The sequence below is a fragment of the Cannabis sativa genome, chromosome X (assembly GCF_029168945.1).
Source record: "Cannabis sativa cultivar Pink pepper isolate KNU-18-1 chromosome X, ASM2916894v1, whole genome shotgun sequence".
NCBI classification, from domain to species: Eukaryota; Viridiplantae; Streptophyta; class Magnoliopsida; order Rosales; family Cannabaceae; genus Cannabis; species Cannabis sativa.
In genome coordinates this window covers 75,274,763-75,294,302 of record NC_083610.1, presented here as the reverse complement: position 1 = coordinate 75,294,302, position 19,540 = coordinate 75,274,763, and the positions used below count along the sequence as shown (strand labels likewise).

Genomic DNA, 19,540 nt, shown 5'->3' with positions numbered 1-19,540 from the left:
AAGGAAAAGTCTCAACTATTCCAGAAAAGATAAAGCCATGAAAGAATTTCTTAAATCAACAGTGAGAGGTCTTAGATATGCTTTTGTATGCCTTAGACCAGACACCTGCTGTTGAGTGGGAGTAATGAGTAGGTATCAGATTACTCCAGGAGAAGAACATTGGAAGAACAATCAAGTAAATTCTAAGGTTAAGAAGAGGAACTATATGTTAGTCTATAAGAGTGTGTTTAAAACTCTTAGACTACACCACATCAGATTTCGAAATTTGCCTTTGTGCTAGAAAATCTTTCTGATAAGATGGTGGTTACTCTGGGGGTGGAATAGTGATTTTGGAGAAGTGTAAAAACCTATCTGAAGTCTCTAGGTCTACCAGAAAGGGACTGAATGTTAAAGTTACAGGAAAGGTACTTATTCAGTCTAAGGAAAGTTCTATACATTTTTGGCACCATTCCAAATTGCCTAAACAACTAGTGTTATTTCCCTATTAACCAAAAGTAGTTGCCAAAAGTATAGAATCCAGTATCCCAAGAGAGTAGACATATAGAGAGGAATTTCACATTATCAATGATTTTGTGATTAAAGGAAGAGTAATGGTGGAGAAAAGGTTGTGGTTAATTCAACCTTTCAGATCCTATTACGAGGAGTTTACTACTACTACACTTGATTTGTATATCAAGGTGTTGAGATTATTTGAAATGCACATTTTGTTTTATATTAGTGAAAGTGGGAGTTTGTTGGGTTTTATGCCCTAAATAAAACTCATTTCAATATAATCAGATTTACTTATTAATATAGATCAGAAATAACATTTAATGTTGCATGGTTCACATGATTTATTTCATGATTATATGTACATAATGTATGAATTCATCTGAAACCCTTTTCACATACTTGATCCTGTTTATTGTGTTGTCAACACATTGGAAAGTAAACATGACTATGTGAATAAAGTTTCCTAGATTTATCAGACATAGGGTTTTACTGATATGATAATCTACAACAGAGTTTACTTGAATTTGGAGAAGTGCTATGTTCTTTCCAGAGCATTGGTTAAAATAAAGCTCAGGTTGGATGCATGGAGTATGCATCGGAAGGGACCGATATTGAACTTTGACTTAGATTTATTAAACTTACCGTAATATTTATTCAAGTCAATATCGCCTAGTTGATCCTAGATCAAATGTTCTTAATCTTGTTATGATTAAGCTCAATCTTGAAAGGCTATTCGTGTTCCTTAATTTGTTAGTTAGGCCTACTTTTAGGTCAGGGTGATACGTACATTTTGGGAACACGGTAGTGCAATTGAGTGGGAGCACTAACATAAACATGGAATCTATAGCTTCTATCTGGCGAATAGTAAGCAAAGGATGATCTCCTTCGAGCTTGACCAAACGAACATAAATGGTGGAGTACTCATTTCACATAAGCTGAAATATCATTTATACGGGGTCAAGTGTTTTAAGGATAAAATACATTGTAGGGTGTAACGGTAATTTAATCCCTTTACAGTGTAGATCATTCATATAGAGGAACATTAATCAAATTAGGATTATAACAATGGATAACTAATGATGTGTCTATATGGTGGAACATATAGAGCATTCTATATACTGAGAGTGCAATTCTAAGTTCTATCCGTGGATTCAACGAAGAATTAATAAGTTAGTGAATTTTAGTGCTAAATTCTTGATCTACTTATTGGAAGCTCGGTTATATAGACCCATGGTCCCCGCACTAGTTGAGATAATATTGCTTGTAAGACTCATGTAATTGGTTTTGATTAATCAATTATAATTCTCAAATTAGACTATGTCTATTTGTGAAATTTTCACTAAGTAAGGGTGAAATTGTAAAGAAAGAGTTGTTAGGGGCATATTTGTTAATTATGATACTTTGTATGGTTCAATTAATAAATATGATAAATGACAATATTATTTAATAATTACTTATAGTTATTAAATAGTTAGAAATTGACATTTAAATGGTTGAATTAGAAAATTGGCGTTTTTGAGAAAATCAGATGCAGAAAAGATAAAACTGCAAAATTGCAAAAAGTAAGGCCCAAATCCACTAAGCATGGCCAACCACTTTTGTAGGCAATTTAAACTGATATTTTCATTATTTTAATGCCAAATAATTCAAACCTAACCCTAGTGGAATGCTATAAATAGATAGTGAAGGCTTCAGGAAAATTACACTTCTGATTCAGAGAAAAACCTGAGCCTTCTCTCTCCCTATCTGGCCGACCACTCCCTCTCTCTTTGTTCCCTCTTAAATTTCGAAATTCTTAGTGTATGAGTAGTGCCCACACACAGCAAGTGATACCTCAACCATAGTGAGGAAGATCGTGAAGAAAGACTTTCAGTAAGAAGGAGTTTCAGCACTAAAGAATCAGAGAAAGAGATCGAGGTTCAGATATTGATAATGCTCTGCTACAGAAAGGAATCAAGGGCTAGATATCTGAACGGAAGGAGTCATATTATTCCGCTGCACCCAATGTAAGGTTTCCTAAACTTTATATGTGTTTATTTCATCGTTTTTAGAAAGTTCATATTTAGGGTGTTAATCAACATACTTGTGAGTAGATCTAAGATCCTGGTAAAATAATTTCCAACACAACCTAACCCAACATTCCTATTTCTGATGGGTTGACCATTCCTGGTAAGCAATCCTTTTAAAGTCTTCAATAGTGACCCAATTGATCTGACCCAATCCAAAGGTACCCGTAACCCCTCTAATCTTCTTAAAATGATTGGGGCCTCTACTTCTTATGGACCAAGACCTAAGCCCAATAAGGCAAGGAAGTATGAATCCCACAGGATGACGGTCCCTAAAGGGATACCAAAAAACCCATTTTTGGGGGTCTGACTAAACCCGAGAATTTACAAATTGGTTCTAAGCGCAAAAATTAAAATCCCCTTGAGAAAAGTCTCATCTTCCAGGGCGATAATCTAAATTGCACCTCTGTGGGTTCGAAGAGGGATGAGTAAATGATGTGTTTCCTGAAAGGAGTGCTATCTCTAATGATGTTCATGTTCCGATGGTTGGTTTTAATGGAGAAAATAATGGTTCCCCCTATGTTAATCCTATCATTTTTTTTGGTGGAATGAGTAAAAAGAGAAGAGGTTCGCCAAGTCCTACAGAGGTAGGGGAGTCGTGTAATCTTATTCCAAGTATGGATTTGGAGGAGTAGCGATTTCAAGAAAATGATAGACCCCGTAAGTCGAAAAGAAAGTCAAATAAATCTAAAATTTTGATGGCACTAGAACAAGACAATGGTCTCTTTGAGGAGAGTGAGTATGTCTCAGCGAATATCAAATACCATCTGAAAATGAGCTTCCTACAGGTGAACATATTTTAGAGTCCTCTAGTTTGATTCCCTTTTAATAGATGCTAATATTGAAATGGTAGGATTATTCATAATGATATTATTGGGAAGGAGGATTTTCATGTAACCGAGGAAGCGAGCCTTATTGTTCCCCCCAATACCTCATGCAGGCGGTGTCTTGGAACTTCTTGGGTTTGGGGAAATCCTTAGCAGTTAAGGCCCTTAGGGGTTCGGTTCATGGTGAAGATTCTGACATCTTTTATCTTATGAAAACTAAATTGAATGTGCCTCAGATGAATCATATATGGCAATGAATATGGTTTTTTTGTGTCGTGGTTAAGGATGTTGTTGGTTTGGTTGGTGGATTGTTCCTTTGCTGGAAAGTTGGGATTGGTGTGGAAATTTTTAGGTCCAATTTGTCGATTATCATGGCCAAATTCTCTAATATTTTGCATGGTGTTGCTTGGTTAGGGGTTTGTGTATGCCCTTTTGTTCGTAGTAATAGAATGGAGTTTTGGAAGCACTTGTCCCTGGAGGTTATTGACTTTTCTTCTTCCTGGTTCTTGTTGGCAAACCTGAACTGTGTCTCGGACTAGAATGATAAAATTGGTGGTGCTCAGATCTCTTCTCATGATACTCAACTTCCTAATGATTTCCTTGACTCTATTGGAGGGATGGACTTAAGGATTGTGGGAAAATTTTTCACTTTGTCTAACAAGAGAAGAGGCATGGATTTGATTAAGAATAGACTTGATAGATGATAACTCTATGGTATAGAGTTATTTTTATGCTTTTAAACTGAAATTATTGTGAGAAGAGTAGTGAAAATGTGTTTGTTTGCTTAATTTTAGTTAGTTTTAGTTTCATTTTCTATTTAGTAAGCTAACTTTTAAGTCTTGTAAAAATTGATATTGTTAGTTGTGTTTTTTCTAATTAAATGTGCTTGTTTGTTGTTGAAAAAGAAGAATTAAATTGTTAGGAAAAAGAAAAGGAAGCAAGGATGAAGTGGGAACAAAAGCTGAAATTGGGACAAATTGCTGAAGCATTACTGAAGCAATGCTGAAACGAATTCAACATTCTGGTAGTGACGTGAAAACACGAAATTTAGCTGTCCACATCAACAGGAGCATGTTTGTTACTAAAAATTAGACCAGCTGGATGATGTCTAGGAGGAGGACTAAACCTAGTTGGCCAAAGTGCAAAAGATTTGGGATTCTGTTTTTAGGGTGTCATTTTTGTACCCTATGGACCGAACAACAAAAAGAAAAGAAAGTCAAGTACACACCATCTTCTCTCTAACGTGAGCAGCTGCCATTTTTGAAAGAGAAGTAATTGCAGAAGAAAAATACAGCAGAGGGAGGAAAGAGAGGAGAACCAAGCTTTGTGTTTGATTTTCTTTTACTCTCATTTATTATTTTTCTTTCTTCTCTTCTCTTTTCTTGTTTCTTGTACTTGGATATTAAAAACTATGTTAATTATGAACAAAGGGCAGCAGCCATGGAGGAATATTTTTTACTTTGGATTTTAATTTCCTACTTGCATATGAGCTTGATTTTTGAGGTTTGAATGGTTATGAACTTCTATGTTGGGTATGATTAATTTTTAAGCTTATTTTAGCATTTTTGCCTCTGTTCATTCAAGTGAGCTTTTCATTTTATTTGATTGTTATTTCTTGGCCATGAATAACAATTTTCTAAGCTAGATCTTGTTCCTTAAGGGCTAGATCTAGTAGTTAAACTTGAATGGAGCAAGAGAAATCCTAGATGTAGGTCTTTCTTTGTAAGTGCAATAGGAATATTTCATTTACCTTGCATAACTTAAGAATTGATGCTTAATTAGTATTCTGAAATCTGGTTTGATATAAGAATATGTGAATATAGATGGTAGAACTTAAATTGTGAGTTTTGGAAAATTCTCATAAGCCTAGAAGAATTTCTATTATCTCTGTGCAAGAATGCTGGAGTAACGCTGAATCGATGCTGTAACAACTAGGAGAAAAACCTAACTAGAGGGGAATAGCTATTCAAGCATTTTTTTTTTACCATATCACACTTCTTGCAAGCAATTTTCTAGTATTAGTAGCATTAATTTTAGCAAGTTTAATCACTGTCATTTTAATTTTGAATCATTGCTCAACCATTTTCATATTTTTCCCTCTTACTTTAAGTTGTAATTAGTTGGTTTTACATCATATTTTGTTTGCAATTCCTGTGGAGACGATCTTACTTATCACTTTATTACTTGTGTGACTACGTATACTTGAGTACATAATTTTCACAACAAGTTTTTGGCACCGTTACTAGGGATTGAAACTAAAAATTGTGTAGTATCAACAATTTTACAATTTATTTTCTAGTTTGAGGTTTTAATCCTATTTTGGTGCGCTGAATTTTTCTTTTTCAGGTGTAAATTATTGCACGAACGAAGAAGAAGAAGACCTTGAACTTGCTCCTATTGACCCCAAAATTGAACGCATTTTTAGACAAAGGAGAAAGGAACAAAAGACTAAAAAATGTTGTAATTTGGCCGATGGGTTTAAAGTTGGGGGTGCTCATAATGGTGTCAATCCTATTATTTTGGCCGATGATAGAGCCTGAGCAATAAGAGAGTATGCAGCCCCTATGTTGAACGAGCTTAATTCGGGTATTGTGAGACCCGAAATCCAAACACCTCAATTTAAGCTCAAGCCCGTCATGTTTCAAATGCTCCAAACAGTTGGTCAATTTAGTGGGTTGCCAACGAAAGATCTTCACCTCCATATTCGCTCATTTTTAGAGGTGAATGACTATTTCAAGCTACAAGGAGTAAGTTAAAAGGCTTTAAGGTTGAAGTTGTTCCCATTTTGCTTGAGGGATCGGGCTAGAGCATGGCTTAATACTCTTTCTCCTGATTCGGTGACAACATGGAATGACTTGGTTGAAAATTTTTTGAGAAAGTATTTTCCTCCATCAAGAAATGCAAAGTTTCGAAGTGAGATCATGTTCTTTCAAAAATCGGAAGATGAGACCACTAGTGAAGCATGGGAAAGATTTAAGGAGTTGTTGAGGAAGTGTCCACACCATGGTATTCCCCATTGTATCCAACTAGAGACATTTTATAATGGTCTCAATGCAGCCTCTCGGATGGTGTTGGACGCTTCAGCTAATTGAGCCATTCTTTCCAAGTTTACAATGAAGCTTTTAAGATTTTGGAAAGGATAGCTAGCAACAACTATCAATGGTCAACTAATAGAGCTCCTACAAGCCGAAATGTAGCGGGTGTTCTTGAAGTAGATGCTTTGACCGCTCTAACCGTTCAAATGGCCTCAATGACCAACATTTTGAAGAGCATGAATATGGGAGGAGGTGTACAACCAGCTGCTGCCATTCAAAGGGCAGAAATTTCTTGTGTGTATTGTGGTGATGGGCATACCTTTGAGAATTTCCCTTCAAATCCAGCTTTGGTTTGCTATATGGGTAATCAAAATTTCAACCGCAACAACAATCCATACTCAAACTCCTACAATCCAGCATGGAAGCATCATCCAAATTTTTCATGGGGAGGTCAAGGGGAAAGTTCAAGTGGAGCACAAGCACAAGGAAAACAAACATTTCCACTAGGATTTTCTCAACAACGAGGACCTCAACAGCCACACCAATCTCAAATCTCTCAAACAAGTTTCTTGGAGAGTTTATTGAGGGACTATATGGCCAAGAATGACACTGTAATTCAAAACCAGACAGTCTCTCTTCAGAATCTTCAAATTCATTTGGGGCAATTGGCTAATAATTTGAAGAATAAACCACAAGGAACTTTGCTTAGTGGCACCGAAAATCCTAGAAGAGATGGAAAATAGCATTGCAAAGTGGTAACCTTGAGAAGTGGGAAAATTCTGGTGTCAAATATGGCTGTAACAAAAGGCAGTTGGAGCCCTCTTCAATCCAAAAAGAGGGGGAAACAAAAAAAAACTAGCAATTTCAGCTGCTGAAATTCCCCCAGTAGTTACAGCATATGATCAGCATTCAACTGCAGAAAAGCATTTACAAAAGCCACCTCCACCTTCTCCTTAACGATTCAAGAAGCAACAAGACGATGGTCAATTCCAGAGATTTCTTGATGTTCTAAAGTAGCTCCACATCAATATACCATTAATGGAAGCTTTGGAGCAAATGCCAACCTATGTAAAGTTTTTGAAAGACATTTGGACAAAGAAAAGGAGGCTTGGCGAGTTTGAAACTGTTGCTTTGACAGAGGTTTGTAGTGCCACGTTGAAAAGTAAAATTCCACCTAAATTAAAAGATCCGGGCAGCTTTACAATTCTAATTTCTATTGGGGGTCAAGATGTTGGAAGAGCTCTTTGTGATTTGGGAGCTAGTATTAATCTCATGCCTATGTCTATTTTTAGGAAGTTGGGAAATAGAGAAGCAAGGCCAACCACCGTCACTTTGCAAATAGAGGATCGTTCCATGGCTCATCCGGAGGGGAAAATTGAAGATGTGGTGGTGAAAGTGGATAAGTTCATTTTTCTGATTGATTTCATTATCCCTGACTATAAGGTTGATAGAGAAGTTCCTATTATTTTTGAGTGGCTATTCCTTGCTACCGGAAGAACCTTGATTGATGTGAAAAATGGGGAACTCACTATGAGAGTGAATGATCAAAAAGTCACTTTTAATGTGTTTAATGCTATGAGATTCCCGAATGAGATTGAAGAATGCTCCTGTTTGAGTGTAATTGATTCTATTGTGGCTGAAAGTTTTCACAAGGAAGTGTGGAAAGATGAAAGGTTGATAACTTGAAGAGCTTGAAGCTTTGAGTGACAATGAAGAAACCCAAGTTGCTTAGGTAGAGCCAATACAACCTTTCCCTAAATTCAAGAGACCTTTTGAGTCTTTAGAGTTGAAGGAAAGCAATTTCAAGCCTCCAAAACCTTCCATCCAAGAACCACCAAAGCTAGAGTTGAAACCCTTGCTGAGTCACCTAAAATACACCTGCTTGGGGGAGAATAAAACACTGCCAGTAATTATTTCAGTGTGGTTAGAAGCTGGAGCTGAAGGTTTATTGCTGGAAGTGTTGAAGAAACATAAAAGAGCAATTGGGTGGACTATGGCAAACATAAAAGGCATTAGTCCAATGATTTACACACACAAGATAATCTTAGAAGCGAGTTGTAGTAATTCCATTGAGCATCAATAGGGGTTGAATCCTGTCATGAAGGAAGTTATTCGAAAAGAGGTAATAAAGTGGCTGGATTATAGTATTGTGTTACCCGATTTTAGATAATTAATGGGTCAGCCATGTTCAATGTGTGCCTAAGAAATGAGGAATCACGGTGGTGGCCAACAATAATAATGAATTGATCCCTACTAGAACCGTGACTGGTTGGACAGTGTGCATGGACTATCGGAAGCTAAATAATGCACTAGGAAGGATCATTTCCTGCTGCCATTTATTGACCAAATGTTGGATCGTTTGGCGGGTAAAGAGTTTTATTGCTTTCTTCATGGTTATTTGGGATACAATCAAATTTCTACAGCGTCGGAGGACCAAGAAAAAATAACCTTCACTTGTCCATATGGCACCTTTGCCTTTAGGAGGATGCTATTTGGACTATGCAACGCTCCCGCCACTTCCCAAAGGTGCATGATGGCAATTTTTTCAGATATGGCAGAGAGCATTCTTGAGATCTTCATGGATGATTTTTTAGTATTTGGGGAATCTTTTGACACTTGTTTAGCTAACTTGGAGAAAGTGTTGAAGAGGTGTGAAGAAACAAATTTAGTGTTGAATTGGGAGAAATGCCACTTTATGGTAAAAGAAGGCATAGTTTTGGGTCACAAGATTTCTCACAAGGGTATTGAGGTGGACAAGGCTAAGTTAGAAGTCATTGAAAAGCTACCGCCTCCTACCACGGTCAAGGATATTAGAAGCTTTCTTGGACATGCGGGGTTCTATAGAAGGTTCACGAAGGATTTTTTAAAGATTTCAAAGCCTCTTTGTTCGTTGTTGGAACAAAACCGACCATTTGAGTTCACCAAAGAATGTAATAATGCTTTTGTGACTTTGAAAAAGGCAATGGTGATGGCCCCAATTATTGTAGCTTCGAATTGGACTTTGCCATTTGAGTTGATGTGTGATGCTAGTAATTTTGCCATTGGTGTAGTACTTTGGCAGCGAAGAGGAAAGATTTTTTATTCTATTTATGTTGTGATAAATCCAACACGCAAGTATACATATCATTTTAACAAGTAATACTCAGGTAAGTGAGATCGTTCCCATGAGGACTGTAGTTAAGTACCAATCAAATAAATTCTTGTTTCTATTTGGCAATCGAATAAATTAATTTTGAACTAAATAAACTAAATAAAATTAAATAAAACAAATAAATAAAATGTTTAACAATGGATGTGAAATTAGGGAGATGATTTCAATTGCTTTGATTACCGATTGTTAACACTTCTTCCTCTTATGTGATGACAGATTATAAATTAATCTAAACTCTTTTCAGATCATAAAGGTCCTAAATTGCATGCCAGCTACTGCATCTCAGAGATAGAACAACATACAATTTGCATTAAGCAATAATTTAAAAGTCACATAAGCTATGTGAATACTCTCGTTTCACATCAAAACCCATGTCTATTCATTTAGAGCATTCTTAGTACTCACTTTTCAGATTTTGTATTGAGATCATAAATCATGCATAAGGTAGAAAATCAAACATGTAATAAGCACAAATATGAATACATCACCATAATAGAGAAAGAAAGAACAATCAAATAGCATTAATCTATAGAATAATCTCAGTCGAAATCCATCAAATCCCTAAATAGAGAATTTAGCTCATAATCAAATCAATAATTAAATAAAACTAAACACAAATAAAAAGATAAGAAATCAAGAGAAGAGAAAGAAACTAGATGGAGAATTGTCGCAGATCGCCCATGCTCACTCCAAGAGCCTTCTTCTTGTGTTTCTAGGGTTCTGTATGGTCTCCCCTCTATAATTCACGACCTCCATTCATTAAATAGAGTTTTTCAGCCCAAAAATGAGAAAAGACGAAGTTATCCTTGACATGTATGAAGTAGGTGCTGCAGTGGCCAATATCCTTGCTGCGGCGGCTATAGAAAAGGGAAAAAATGGGTTTTCTGTAGTCCCCCGCCGCGTCGGCCAAAAGCCTCGCCGCGGCCACTGGGCCCATTTTTTTTCTGCTTCGACCTCTCTTAGTAAAATGGTCATAACTTTCTCATACAAACTCCAAATTAGCTGATTCAAGATGCGTTGAAAAGATTAAAAAGGGACCTAAAACTTTTATGTTTTGATTTTTTTCTAAAATATGATCAGAACATAGTCAAATTTAGGATTGAAGTTTCAGCTTTATTTTCTTCCAAAATTTTCTCTATTTTATAGATCACTATTTTTCAAAATTTATCCAATTTATTCATTAAAAGTGTCAAAACCTGAAACCAAAGAAAACAAGCGTAATTCTATTCCAAAAATAATAATAAAGAAGAAAACAACTATAAAATGTGACCTGAAACTTAGGCTAAAAATAGCCTAACAAATTTCCCCAAACTAAATCCTTACTCGCCCTGGAGTAAGACTAAAAACTAAGACAAAGAAAAAAAACACAAACTAGCACACAATTAACTAAGCCTTCAGACAATCAAACCGCTGCTGCAACCTGTGAAACTTCGATCAATTATTTAAACCAGAATTTCAATCCCAAAACTTTAAAATTAATTCGGATGCTTACTTTAAAAAAATAATGTAAAGATGCAAATTAACTTCAATAATTGAAAAACATCATATCAATTATACTCTTTCTAACTTTTCACAAGCCAATGATCAATATGCTTGCATGACTTACCTCTCTCTACTAATGTCAATAATTCTTGTTCAGAATCAAAAGGACTTTCAAGGTTGTAATGTATTGGCTTAGGTAATAGGTAGATGAGAAGTTATTTAGGCCATATTATACCATAAGCACACTATAAACCATCAAGCACCCACAATAAATTAAATATCGCAAATTGTGCCCAAAAATTTTAATGATTGAGAATTTTACAACTCTTAGTTCCAACATCACTTTATTTATTCAACATTTTTTCCTTTCCTCTTTTTTCCTATTTTTTTAATCGTCATTTTTTTCAGAACATAAATAACATTAGTGATGTTGAAAAATACTTTTACAATTAACACATTGTCCCAATCACCCACTTTAAATAATAATTTCATCCACACACAATTCATCTCCTCCAAACTTATTTCTAAGCTTATGGTGTAATTCAAGGGACAAGGATAGAGAATTGCAAGTGGATTCAAAGTTAGTCTCATAAAGTGGCTAAAAACATTTGAACAGGCTAAGCTCAAATAGGCAAACTAGGGATAATAAAGATAAAGATAAGCTTGAAAGGCCCAAGCGATCCAAAAAAAAAAATTGCCTCATCATTTTCCAAACAAGCATTATCAACGATTTCGCCTAAAAAAAAATCATGCAAGTTCTATCCTATTCAATCAATCTTACCACAAACCAAAGTAAAATAATTATGATACAATCCAACTATTGACAATTTACATAAATACAAAATTTTCACAAGCCTCCAAATTAATTCAAAGAGTAAAAAAAATCAAGCACACGGTTTAAAATTTCATTCTATTCCACAAATAACAACAGCAGAAAAATTGACATTAGCTTAATTAACAACTAAAACAAATAAAACTAAAAAATGAAAAATAAAATTAAGCCCTTCCCCCAAACTTAAAATTTCACATTGTCCCTAATATGAAATAAAAATTTAAAGAGAAGAGAACTTACCTTAGGTTCATGCCACATCAACAAGTGGTTGACGCCCATAATAAACGTCATGCTGGACAACTTGAAAGTTGTTTTTAAAAATGCCCTCAAGCTTGGCATGTAATGAGTTTGAACCAAAAGCCAAACTAACAACACAAGACTTTCGATGATGAGGTTAGGGAGAAACCGTTGATAACTCGTAGAGAATACAATATGGAGAATGTGGTATTAGTGGAAAATAAGGGTCCATTGGTTGTTCATAATATAGTGACGTTGAAGACCTCAAATCAACAACTACATGTGATTCTTCAGCCACCAATGACACCTCTTTTTCACTTTCCTCAAATAACCTCTCAATTGGTTGTTCAGTATCCTCATGACCATCCACATCTTTGATTGTGATTTGATCTTCAATAACTTGATAATTGAGGATGGATGTTTCTTCATTCACCTAATTGAGATCATCATTTGCTGAGCAAGCATCCAATGTACCCAGATTTTTAGCCACTTCAAAGGATTCTTTCTCTTCAATTATAGGCTCAATCTCTTCTATATGTTCATCTAATGGTGCTTCTGCTATAGTCAAACAACTCTCATAACTTTCGTTATTTAAGTTATTATCCTTAAAACTCTTTGAATCATGCCCCTTTAAATTATCACATAGAGCTTTTACCATGTCCGCCAAGCGATTAATCTCTTCTGGAAGTGATTGTATATTCTCCTCTTTTTCAATTGGTTGGGGTGAGTTTGGAAAATAAGGAGGGTATTGGAGACTCCAACCTTGAAGTGATGGATCCCAATGCCAATCGTAATCAAAATCTGCCATATCATTCAACAGATTTATTGCTTCATGACCTCTCCTTAACAAAGGCTCTCCAGTTATCTCTGCTCCATAATCCACCCAACTTTTTGTTTCATCATTAAGTCCATTGTAAAAGAATAGAATAAAAAAACCACTTGAGAAATTGGGATAACATCTCCCTTTGAGCTCCTTAAATCTCCGCCAAGCAGAATAGAATGGCTCATTGTGTTGCTGGACAAAATTATCAAGGTATAGCATTTCGATTTACCTTGCAGGTCAAACACATAAGTAAAACATTAGTAAAATTAAAACAAAAAAACCAAATTAGAATAGAATTCAACTATATTGATATTAACTAAAACAGTCCCTGGCAACGGTGCCAAAAACTTGTTGTGATAAATCCAACACGCAAGTATACGTATCGTTTTTACAAGTAATACTCAGGTAACTGAGATCGTTCCCACGAGGACTGTAGTCAAGTACCAATCAATTAAATTCTTGTTTCTATTTGGCAATTGAATAAATTAATTTTGAACTAAATAAACTAAGCAAAATTAAATAAAACAAATAAATAAAATGTTTAACAATGGATGTGAAATTAGGGAGATGATTTCAATTGCTTTGATTACCCGATTGTTAACACTAATTAATTATTCTTCTTCCTCATATGTGATGACAGATTATAAATTAATCTAAACTCTTTTCAAATCATAAAGGTCCTAAATTGCATGCCAACTACTGCATCTCTGAGATAGAACAACATACAATTTGTATTAAACAATAATCTAAAATTCACATAAGCTATGTAAATACTCTCGTTTCACATCAAAACCCATGTCTATTCATTTAGAGCATTCTCAGTACTCACTTTTTAAATTTTGTATTGAGATCATAAATCATGCATAAGGTGGAAAATCAAACACATGTAATAAGCACAAATATGAATAAATCACCATAATAGAGAAAGAAAGAACAATCAAATAACATAAATCTATAGAATAATCTCAGTTAAAATCCATGAAATCCCTAAATAGAGAATTTAGCTCATAATCAAATCCATAATTAAACTAAATACAAATAAATACATAAAAAAACAAGAGAAGAGAAAGAAACTAGATGGAAGATTGTCACGGATCGCCCATGCTCGCTCTAAGAGCCTTCTTCTTGTGTTTCTAGGGTTCCATATGGTCTCCTGTACTGTCCCCGCTTCAAGCCTCCATTAGGACCTTACACCCACAGAATAATGGCTCTGATACACGAGTACGTCACTCTGGCTGCTTCATGGACTGATGACTGGCCCTACAGACCAACACAAGTGTTTCTAGCGTGCTTTGTCCTCACTCCCACGCTTCCTGGGAAAACTTCCCAGGAGGTCACCCATCCTGAAATTGCCCCAGGTCAAGCACGCTTAACTGTGGAGTTCTTTCGAGATGGGCTACCGAAAAATAAGATGCACCTTGTTGATATAGGTAGTACCAATCAATCCATTTAAGCTCTCTTCAACTGTGTAGTCCCATACCTATACAGTCTCAGAATCATCCCAATTGACCTTCCCCAGGCAATGAGGGATTGCACAGCTTACCCGGTATTTCCCTTTACGGATCACGAGACTATTGATTGTCACATCTCCCCTCTATAATTCGCGACCCCCTTTCATTAAATTGAGTTTTTCAGTCAAAAAATGAGAAAAGATGAAGTTATCCTTGACTTGTATGAAGTCGGCACCACAGCGACCAATATCCTTGTCGCGGCGGCTGTAGAATTGTGAAAAAATGGGCTTTCTGTAGTCCCCCGCTGCGGCGGCCAAAAGTCTTACCGCAACCATTGGACCCATTTTTCTACTTTGACCTCTCAGTAAAATGGTCATAACTTTCTCATCCATACTCCAAATAAGCAGATTCAAGATGTTTTAGAAAGATAAAAAAGAGATCTAAAACTTTTATGTTTTGACAGTTTGTAAAATATGATCAGAATATAGTCGAATTCAGGCTTAAAGTTTTAGCTTTATTTTCTTTCAAAATTTTCTCTATTTTATAGGTCACTATTTTCCTAAATTTATCCAATTTATGCATTCCAAGTGTCAAAACCTGAAACCAAAGAATAAAAGCGTAATTCTATTCCAAAAATAATAATAAAGTAGAAAAACAACTATAAAATGTGACCCGAAACTTAGGCTAAAAATAGCCTAACAATTTACTATGCAAGCAAGACTCTCATCGATGTTCAAATTCATTTTTCAACCATCGAAAAGGAGTTGCTAGTTGTAGTATTTGCTTTTGACAAATTGCGATCTTATCTTGTGGGAACGAAGGTGATTGTCAACACTGACCATTCAGCCATCAAATATTTAGTTGCCAAGAAAGATGCGAAGCCAAGACTCATTTTTTGGGTGTTACTTCTTCGAGAGTTTGATTTAGAAATTAGAGATAGAAAAGGGACGGAGAACCAAGTGGCTGACCACTTATCTCAGTTGGAAACAGGTGGTGAAAAGGAAGCCGAAATGCAAATTCAAAAAACTTTTCTGGATGAGCAGCTGCTTGTTGTAGCTCAAGCAAACACTCCTTGGTATGCTAATTTTGTAAATTACTTAGTGAGTGTATTGCAGCCTCCTGATTTGAATAGGCAGCAACTAAAAAAATTCTTTCATGATGTAAGATTCTACTATTAGGATGAGCCTTTCTTGTACAGGCAGTGTGTAGATCGAATAATGCGACGTTGTGTGCCGGAAGAGGAAGTTGCAAGCATCCTAGAGCATTGTCATTCATCTCCCTATGGTGGACAAAGAACAGCCGCAAAAGTGTTCCAATCAGGGTACTATTGGCCTTCCATTTTCAACGATGCTCATGATTTTGCAAGAAGTTGTGATCGTTGCCAAAGAGTTGGCAATATTCCAGCAAGGAATGAAATGCCATTGAATTGCATTCTTGAAGTGGAACTTTTTGATGTTTGGGGAATTGATTTCATGGGGCCGTTTCCACCATCTTATGGCAATCTATACATCTTGTTGGCGGTGGATTATGTCTCTAAATGGGTTGAAGCAGTAGCAAGTCCCACTAATGATTCAAATATGGTGATGAAGTTCCTCCAAAAGCAAGTTTTCACTCGCTTTGGAACACCACGGGCATTAATAACCGATGAAGGTACTCATTTTGTGAATAAAATTCTTGTTGCCTTGTTATCTAAATACAATGTCAAACACAAGATTGCCACTGCTTATCATCCTCAAACCAACGGGCAAGCTGAACTTTCTAACTGAGAGATTAAGGGTGTACTTGAAAAATTCGTTAATCCTAGTCGCAAGGATTGGTCTCAAAGGCTAGATGACTTTCTTTGGGCTTACCGAACAGCATATAAAACACCTTTGGGTATGTCTCCATATCGATTGGTGTATGGGAAGGCTTGTCACTTGCCGGTAGAGCTGGAACACAAAGCTTTTTGGGCTATAAAGAAGCTGAATTTTGGTCTCCAAGTTGTTGGAGAAGCCCGAATGCTGCAACTAAATGAGCTTGAAGAGATGAGGTTTTTCTCCTATGAAAATATCAAGTTGTACAAGGAGAAAACCAAGAGATGGCATGACAAGAGGATTCAACACAAAGTATTTGAAGAGGGGCTGCAAGTTTTATTCAATTCAAGGCTGAAGTTGTTTTCGAGAAAGTTAAAGTCTCGTTGGTCGGGACCATTCACCATCGTCAAGGTGTACCCTTTTGGAGCTATGAATGTCAAGAATGAACAGTCCGGGAGGATATTTAAAGTGAATGGGCAGCGACTAAAATACTATATTGGAGGGGAGGTTGATCGAGCAAAGACCTCCATCACATTAGAAGAGGCTTGAGGAAGAAGGACATCGGGTTGCCATGGCTTTAGTGTATCACATTTGGGCAATCCGGGAGCAGAGGAACAAGACTACATCTAGTTATATATATATATATGTTATGTAACAAGTTTGGAGTATGCCACCCCTTGAAAAAAAAAAGGAAAAAAAAAAGAAAAAAAATATATATATAAATATATACATACCTATATAATTACATATATATGATTTCAATTTCCTTAGTTACTAATGAATTTTTGCAATGATGTGATAATTTTTATTGCAGGAGCAAGGTATGGAATGACAGAAAAAAAACTAGGCTGCTGCAATATGGTGTGAAGCGGATTTGTGTGCTAAAGTCGTAAGTCCCACTTGTTACTGTATTGCATCAGCATCGCTTCAGCATTTTGAAGCAGTGATGGATAAAAAAATGAATTGCTAAAGCAATATTGTAGTAAAGCTGTAACTACTGGGAGTACTGGGATTTTAATAAAAATACTGGAGTTTGAAGATCAGTCTCATTGATGCAGAGGTCTGAAAAACAATATATATATTATTAGTACTTACATAAATATATATAGCATATATCAATATACATTATTATAAATAAATACATATTTTATTTCATTTTTATTTTATAAGTTCTATTTTTATTTTATTTTATTTGCATTTTATTTTTTCTTTACTTAAAAAAAACCCCAAATCAACCATTACTCTCAGCAAATCAACCCTAGTCGAACCACCATCCCAACCATCTCCGATCGTTGCCATCAACCACCTTCTTCTTCCATACCCGCACAACACCACGAACCACCATCCTCCTCATCACAGTCTGAAACATCAACCACCATCAATCCACCCCATTTTGCACATAGAGTCACCATTTACCCCACTCCTAAAACCCAACACGAAGCTTCAATGCCATCAGTCCCTAACCTGAATCACCATCACCACGAAACACCACAGTCCACCTTCGCACACCAATAACTAGCAACCACAAATCACCGTCTGTTTCCAACCTTTGGCCACCATCAACAGCCCCATTTCTGCCATCTTACACTACCTCACCAGCTGCGAGAAACTGTACAGCACCATTTTCATATCAAGCACCAAGCTCAGCCCAATAGCTCCACCCGAAGCCACTCACGGAGGAAAGTTCATAACTCAGCAGCAAGTTAAGGAGAGCCAAGGAATCAGACTCCACAAATTTTGGCCAAGCCAGACCATTTTCTAGTTTGTTGAAGTACTGTTTAAAATTTATTTGGGTGAAAAGAATACTTGATAATTAATTTTTGACTGCTGAGTTCTGAATAGTTGTTGTGGTGGATTAGTATTGGGTGTGTCTTAATCTATGAGTTGCATTGGTGTGATTTGGGACTGTGTTGAGAAAGAATCATGGGCTAAATTTTTCTGAAATCAGAGGACAAAATGCTTAAAATCAGGCAGTGTGCTCATAAACCTCCACGCAAGGATGCATGGGAAGCGAGAAAATTTATTTCAGAAGCAGCTGAAGCAAAATATCGTGACTCGGTTCGCTACAAGGAATACTACATAGAGCGGGGAATGATAGTGGGAGACGATAACTTTGGAAGCATGCCTCCATGGTTGATAGAGAATATAAAAAAAGAGAAAATTGTTGGAATTGTGTGAAGATCCTGCTTCAGCGGTTTGTCAAGTAGTCAAGGAGTTGAATGCAAATTTTCTGGCGAATGAATGGCCAGTAGATATTACAGTGCGAGAATTCAAGGTGAAATTCTCTGACAAAGCGATCAATAATTTCTTCCTACTTCAAAATGTGACTTGTGAGTTCTCCAAAGGTAGTAGCAAGCTCACTGATGAGCTGATGCATGATATTGTGCCCGAGTTTGCAAAGCCAGAAGCGGAGTGGGACATAGATGAACATGGGGTGTTTCGCTTCAAACAGACTGATCATAAGCACGACATCCAATGTCCACATAATTTCGTTCAATCCACTGTGCTACCTACTTCACATGACTCCACGGTGAGTCGGGAAAGAATATGGATGCTCTATTACATTGTGAAAGGCAAGAAAATCAATGTTCTTCCCATGCCTAAATACATAGATGTGTAGATGGGTCGGTGTGCCGATGATGTCTGAAGAGGAAACTATCCCAAGAAAAGGAGTGGTTAGTTTTGGGCCTGCTCGTGCCCCGAAACGTACCACCACATCCACTATTTCAGCCTCCACTTTGAGTGACCCAATGAATGAGAGGTTGGCCAAGCAAGAGACCTTGCAACAACAAATGCTCCAGCGGTAGTCGCAAATGTGTGAGCGCCTGCATTCTCATTGGACCTACGAGAGGGAGCGAGATACATGGATGATGCGAGCTCTTCACCACAACTAGCATAGAGCAACAGCTGCATTCCCAGCTTTCCTGGAGGAAATCCTTGAACCTTGGTGTCCCGGTGATGACAAAGAAAGGGACTCCGGTGGTGGAGAGCCCAATTATTGAGGGAGTATCTCTTTTTCCTTAGTTTAATTAATCTAGTTTAAATGTTATTGTAATTGTGTGTACTGAAATAATTATGTTAGTTTAATTGTTGTTATTGTGTTTGAATAATAGCTAGACTTTTGAGGCTTGAATGACTATGAACTTCTATGTTGGGTATGATTAATTTTTTAGCTTATTTTAGTATTTTTTCCTTTGTTCATTCAAGTGAGCTTTTCATTTTATTTGATTGTTATTTCTTGGCCATGAATAACAATTTGCTAAGCTAGATCTTGTTCCAGAAGGGCTAGATCTAGTAGTTAAACTTGAATGGAGCAAGAAAAATCCTAGATGTAGGTTTTTCTTTGTAAGT

General features: G+C 36.4%; 2 protein-coding genes and 1 non-coding gene across 3 annotated transcripts; 2 read left to right on the top strand and 1 right to left on the bottom strand.

The window, feature by feature from the left end:
• Positions 1-6,288: 6,288 nt before the first annotated feature.
• LOC115703313 (small nucleolar RNA R71) lies at positions 6,289-6,395 on the bottom strand. The gene has a single exon (XR_004009088.1). It is a non-coding gene; the product is annotated as a small nucleolar RNA R71 (small nucleolar RNA).
• Positions 6,396-7,458: 1,063 nt separating this feature from the next.
• On the top strand, positions 7,459-8,106 carry LOC115695237 (uncharacterized). The gene has a single exon (XM_061106279.1). It carries the CDS (start codon positions 7,459-7,461, stop codon positions 8,104-8,106), a length of 648 nt encoding a protein of 215 aa, XP_060962262.1.
• An 8,167-nt stretch (positions 8,107-16,273) lies between these two features.
• On the top strand, positions 16,274-16,738 carry LOC115695231 (uncharacterized). Its single transcript, XM_030622310.1, has one exon. It carries the CDS (start codon positions 16,274-16,276, stop codon positions 16,736-16,738), a length of 465 nt encoding a protein of 154 aa, XP_030478170.1.
• Positions 16,739-19,540: the final 2,802 nt, after the last annotated feature.